The sequence below is a fragment of the Echinops telfairi genome, unplaced genomic scaffold (assembly GCF_000313985.2).
Source record: "Echinops telfairi isolate 266 unplaced genomic scaffold, ASM31398v2 ScPeMD7_41;HRSCAF=154, whole genome shotgun sequence".
In the NCBI taxonomy this organism is placed as follows: domain Eukaryota; kingdom Metazoa; phylum Chordata; class Mammalia; order Afrosoricida; family Tenrecidae; genus Echinops; species Echinops telfairi.
The window spans coordinates 1,428,971-1,435,578 of record NW_022103939.1 but is presented as its reverse complement, the minus strand read 5'-3'; the positions used below and the strand labels follow the sequence as shown (position 1 = coordinate 1,435,578).

At 39.6% G+C, this 6,608-nt stretch overlaps 1 protein-coding gene across 1 annotated transcript; it reads right to left on the bottom strand.

Annotated features, from left to right (window-relative positions):
- Nucleotides 1-2,068: 2,068 nt before the first annotated feature.
- LOC101663588 (putative olfactory receptor 52P1) lies at nt 2,069-3,004 on the bottom strand. Its single transcript, XM_004717097.1, has one exon. It carries the CDS (start codon nt 3,002-3,004, stop codon nt 2,069-2,071), a length of 936 nt encoding a protein of 311 aa, XP_004717154.1.
- Between the last annotated feature and the right edge of the window lie 3,604 nt (nt 3,005-6,608).

The window sequence follows — 6,608 nt, the reverse complement described above, 5'->3', positions numbered from 1 at the left end:
AATATCTTTCTTAATAGCAAATCCCTTTTTTATCAGTGCACTCTACTCTTATTTTCAGCATCATGATTGTGTTAGACAGGGTTCTCTACAGAGATAAAACCAAATTGCTGATAATTTAATATATTTATTTTTAAAGATAATTTGATATGTAACACAAGAAATGAACTGTTAAATTATATACAGATAAATATATAATACAAGAAATGAATAGTTAAATTATAAAGCAGTACAAATGGCTCAGTGCAACTTACTCCCGTGAGAGAGAGTTGTGAGACACTAGCAGTCCTTCAAGACTAGTCTGCTGCCAGGTCTTCCTCTATATATAGAGAGAGCTAGGCTACCTCAGCACAGCAGCCAATCACAAGGCAGCTCACAAACTGTCAGCCAGGTCACCAACCGCCAGTCCCCAGAGATGTCTTAAAGAGACCTCAACTTACAGTGACACAGTTCACAGGCTAGGCATCCCACAGGTAGTGTAGCCTATAAATTGAGGCACAGAACAAGCAAGGCAGCCACACACTGGTCTGATGATCAAAGAGCGAGAGACAAGAAAGGCGAGGCTCACCGAGCCATTTATCTCTCCGCCCTTCAATTAATCCCACTTGTGTTTATTGCCCAGGCTGGCACCATAAACTATCTCAATGATCTTCTTAAGAAACTCAAATACAGTGATAGAAACCTAAGGATAACTTAGAAATTTAATACCTTGTCTCTTGTTTAGAAATCAATAACCATACAAGAAAGCATCAGAAAGTTCATGGAAATTTTTCCTTCTCTTTTAATTTGATCCTCCAATGACTTTTTGATGCCCAATCACATATGCTTAACTTTAAATTTTGCAGAAATAGATTGTATTAGTCTAGGTACTTTAGAGAAACAAATCCACAGCAACCCATGTATAAGAGAGTTTTATGTAAAGAAAGTGTGCATCACAAAAACATCCCAACTCAATGCTGCCCAAGCCCACAAGTCCAACATTAACCCATTAACCCAACACCAGTCCACAAAGTCCTCCACCTCACAAAACAGAGGCAATGATGCCGACTGCAGGAGGAAAGCTGAGTCAGTGAATGAATAAGCATCTCAGCACTAGCAGGGGTCTCCCTCCACACAGCTGCTCCAGCACCCAGGGCTGCATTGGGATAGGTCCATGTGGCTTCTCCTTGGGGATGTCTTGTAGGAAGTCAATCTTGCAAGCTGAAGCAGGGAGCTGCTAAGGCAGCTGCACCCTGGTGCGACCATCACAAAGCAAGAGACCCGAGAACTAGAAAGGCGAGGCTCACCACCCATTTATCCCTCTGCCTTTCAATTAGCCCCACATGTGATTATCGGCCAGGTTGGCACAATTAACTAACTCATAGATTATGTTATTTCTTAATAGTTCTTACATTTCAGTTTCATTTTGTTTAATTTTTATTAGAAATAAAATCATTTCTGCCATATCATTAAATTTTCTATGTGTTATTACATTGTGAAATTGATCCATATTTTTTTATATTCACATCATCACAACAATCCTATTATTATAAGCATACCACATTACCCTGGCCTTAAAAATATAGAGAAAAAGACAAACTATCTAAAAGTTATTAATATTAAGATGATACTTAAATAACCACTATCCCAACTCCTCTCAGCAAGTAGAAATTGATTACGATGTCCCGAGATTGAAGCACACCAAAATACAGAGAAAATGACCTTAAATGTAAGTTCTTCATCAAAATGAGAAGAGATGAGCTTTCACCTTTTTCAAAGAAATGTCGTGTGTAGTTGGTGAACATGAGCACAGGAATGAGAGTCAACAGGAAGCTTGTGCCGTTAGAGTGCTCTTGCTAGACAGAAAGGGATGTCTTAGGCTCTCTCTTTTTTAGTTTGTAACTTAATGAAAGTATATAAATATTCATCCTCCATGTAAACAAAATAATAAATAAAAATTATTGCTTCATGTTATGTCTTTTTCCACCACTTATTTGTAGACACAAATGAGTCGTTGGGTGTTGGGCAATGGAGATGAGTCATTTGTCCTCATAGGTAATGCCAGCACAAGTTTATTGCCATGGTCCCCAGTCTATGCAGTTTCTCTGCGCAGGCATCTGGCCACTTTGTCCCGTATCTCTTTCATCTTTATACCATAAATGATGGGGTTGAGCATTGAAGGTAAAAGTAGATAGAGATTAGCAAGGAGAATGTGGGCATGAGATGGAATATTGTGGCCAATTCGGTGGGTGAGAGAGGAAAAAAGTGCAGGCCCATAGGAAGCAACGATGACAAAGACGTGAGCTGAGCAGGTGTTGAGGGCTTTGCAGATTGCATCTTGAGATTTGAGGCGCACCACAGCCTGCAGGATGAGGGCATATGAAAAGCCAATGAGCATGAGGTCAAGTCCCACAACGAGAAGGATCACAAAGAGCCCATAGATACGATTCGGTCTGGTGTGGCTACAAGCCAGTTTTACCAAAGACATGTGGTCACAGTAGGTGTCAGGAATGATCATTCGGCAGAAGGTCAACCGTTGAAGTAGAAGAGGCATGGGTAGGATAAGAATTATCCCCTTAACGAGAGCTCCCAGTGCCAGCCATCCAACTAGAGAATAACTCAAGATTGTGTTGTAGTGTAATGGCTTACACACAGCTACGTAGCGGTCAAATGCCATTGCAACAAGTAGGGCAGATCGCACCACGGATGCACCATGGACGAAAAACATCTGAGTGAAACAGGCATTAGCAGCAATATCCTGATCATTGAACCAGAAGATGCAGAGGGTCTTGGGCACCAGAGCCAGAGTGGATACGAGGTCAGCCACCATCAGCAGGGCCAGGAGCAGATACATTGGTGTGTGAAGTGTGGCCTCCGTGGCCACCAGGAAGAGGATGACACCATTGCCAATGAGAATAGCCAAAAACATGGAAGAGAAAGAAAGAGAGAGCCACAAATGCTGTCCCTCTAACCCAGGTACGCCCATCAGAGTGAAGGTCATGAAGTTGGATTGGTTGAAAATTAGCATGGTAGAAATTGATGGTGGTTGTTAAAGAAAGTTTGAGCACCTGGTAATGAGATGGTGGATTGGTTTTACCAGTTTGAGTTCTAATGAATTACTCAGATGGGAGTCCAGAATGGAAAATGTAATACCTCTTTAAGAGTACAGAAGTCACAACCTGGTTTCTGCTCCATCCTAAGACCCTACATTGTCTTTACATCACTTTAAAATATAGTATTGGTATTCTTTTTGGTATAAGGAATGTGGTGGAGGGCCTTTATTCTCACCCCTCCCAGTCCAGCAATTCTGTACTTCAAAGAATATTTCTGGATTTCTGAGTATGACGAGAAGCATATGTTAATAACCTGTAGGAAATTGTGGAAGAATATGATAGAAGAACCATAATCTTCTTATTGGAAAGCACCCTACCTGACGAGGATGTACTCCAACACTGCTCCACCTCTGGTTCCAGAATGTTGAGCTGTTGGAGGAAATATCCTTTAAGTTCCTTTGATTTCATGTGTTGGCACTCCTAGAGATTTACCCTCTAATGGTGATGTTATTCCCACCACACTCTGTATCCATTGTCACTGCATCGATTCTGACTCATTGTGACCCTATCAGATAAACTAGCACTTTCCTACAGTGGTTCCAAGGCTGAAAATCTTTATGGAAATAGACTGCCATATCTTTCTCTCACAATGTGTGTGGGTCAGTTAAAACTGCCATACTTTTGGTTAGCAACTGTGTATTTTAAAAGGCTCTAGTTAAACCTAGAGGCTCCACGTTGCCACGAGGGCCCCTCTGTTCTTGCTCTAGGGCCCTCCAGTTTCTGGACAAAATGTAAGGATACACTAGCAATGTACAATTAAGGACACTACCAAGTGACTCTTTCCCAGAATCTCCTAAGTGTATTCACCAATTGTATATTTTCCGGTGAGTCTCTTGAGGTTTCTGGCTTATGTGACTCATGTATTTCTCTTCCAATACAATTGACCTTCAGAAAAAGATATGCAGTTTAAATCAGTCCATTGGGACATCTAAGAGCCCTCATTTATACTTCAGTTTCTACTGTGAATTAAGCAAAACTTCTCTTCTCCCACACCCAAAACAGAATCTATACGGATCCTGGCAACAACCCCTTCTCTGGTACCTCCTATTTATTATCCATCACTCACAAACTGTGCATTCCAACTAATTTTAAATATTAAATTTAGCTTTGTAGTCTTTGCTCATAGTTCTATATGTTATGAACATGGCATTTCAAGAAAGTACCCTGATATGATTCAGTCAAAGAGATGATTAATGGTTTTCCAGGAAATGTGGATGCAAGTCTGAATAATAAGAAAATTATATTAAACTTGATTGTCTAACAGAAGGTTAATAATTTCAATGATGGTGTTGCTGGTGGTGGGGAAACAAGGAACAAAACTGAGAGAATCAACTCCTAAATAAGAATAATAATCATTTCTTAAATTAACCAATTCCTCTCTCAAACTCTAAACTCACTGCCATTGAGTTGAATCCAACTGATAGGAACCATATAGTAGCATACTTTAATTTTCCTTGAAAAGTAGTGACAAAGGGTACACTTCAAAGGAACTTTGACTTCATGCCTAAGCAGAGACGTAAGAGCTCTGATACATTAGGCAGCGTACCAAAGGAGTTTGTGGAATAGGATCAGTAAATATCACAATTATAAGGAAAAGAGCTTAAGATGAAAACAGATTTTTATTTAATCACATGGGTAAAAGTCCCTTTGTTATTTTAGGAATCCTTTGTAAAGAACACACGTGACATTTAAAAATATCCTAATAAGTTTGGAATCAATAAACTTATTATTAGTATTGCAGTACATCAATCCTTTATAAAATGAAAGCAAAATATTTGAAGAATAAAGTCACTTCTTTAGAACATAATAATATTAGAAATATATGTGTAATGTTACCTCTAGTGATGTTATGAAAAAATTTAGGTATAAACAATAAGTAAACCAGTGAATACATTTATTTAGACAAACGAATAACCTCCTATTTATCTAATCAGATTAAAACTTCGTCTTTCATCATTTTTTTGCCTTCTTACTTCCAATGTTCTTTATTTCATAGCATTTAAGTCACTCAAAATGTTATAAGTAATACAGTCGGATAACCTTCAGAATCTTGTTTGGAAGAATTTACACTTGTACATCTAGCTTATGTTCTTTGAGTTTACTTTTCCTAGTAACTTCAGCTTCAAAAAGTCTTTGACATTATAAAGTCCTTTAATTCATCAACTCCAAAACCTTTACTCTATATTATGACCTGACCTATTTCAGCAGTTTAGAAAATATTTTCCATCACTATAATTACAGCCCTGTGTTTACACTGCACACTTATGATTTTCTCTTTCTTAATTCAAATGATGCATTTTTTCTAAACCTAATGATTTACTCTGCTACAACAACTGAATAAGACCTCCAAAAAACACAAAATGGTTCTTGTTGATTCTGTCTTATCTACAGTCCTCAAGTGGACAATGATTATGCATTATTATTCAAATTTGGTAACAGCTTTGGTGAAGCATTATGCTGCTATCAGAAAGGCCAGTGGTTAAACCTTAGCAGCTTCTCTGTGAGTGAAAGATAAGTCCACCTGCTTCCTTAAGGATTTACAGCCTCAGAACCCCAAGGGAGCAGTTCTTCTCTGTCCTATAGGGTTGCTGTTAGTGTGAGTGGACTAGATGACAGTGGATTTGGCTTGGAAACCACCCTTCTGAGGAGCCTGGCATCACAAGAGGGTCATGCTGTGGACTGCTAATCACAAGTCAGCAGTTCAAACCCACCAGCCATTCTTTGGGTGAAAGATGAAGTTTTCTGCTCTCATGAAGATTATAGCTTCAGAGACCCACAGGAGCCAGTTCAGCTCTGTCCATACACACACTGTGAGTCAAAATTGACTGTATGGCAGTGAGTTTAGCGAACCACCTGGAAGAGGTTTTTTGTGACAACATGGTTCCCATAGGAACCTGTGGGTGGAGTGTAGCCTGTCAATCAGGTGGCAGCTTGATTGAAGGGCAACCAAGATAGATACATGGCTCTCAGAGGCCAGCCTCTTCCTCTTTTTCCCTGTAGTCAGGCCACACTCTCTCTCTTCCTGTTGCAGAGCCATGCTGAGAGCTGCCAGAGCGCTGTGATTGCACCACTGCCATTGGATCCACAAGACTTTGCACCCCCCAGTTGGTGATGTTCCTGTATTGCATTCTGCATTGTTGCATGTGGCTGTGTGAGTCTGAAGAGGGACCTATGGACTAGTATCGGATTTATGGACTAACATTGGACTTAAGGATTTGATATGGAGTGGGCTGGGAGGTTTGCTTGATATATAATTACTTCTTAATATAAAGCTCTCTCTTACACATATATGTGAGTGTCGCTGGATTTCTTTGTTGAGTCAATCTAGCCCAACACACCACTCTTCTTTCTTGTGACACAATTTATTGTCTTTAATCTCCCAACACTTTCAACTGTTAGGATCAGGAAATGATTATTATCTTTTCTATTTCATAAGAAAACAGAAGAAACTCCAAGAGCATTTTCTCATTTTCTCACCACGACCACATCACTGCAATGACCCTTGCCGTGCTGTGTCCT

What these genes read in the sequence shown, in the direction of transcription:
- LOC101663588 (XM_004717097.1), bottom strand. Translation starts at nt 3,004, where the DNA reads ATGCTAATTTTCAACCAATCCAACTTCATGACCTTCACTCTGATGGGC.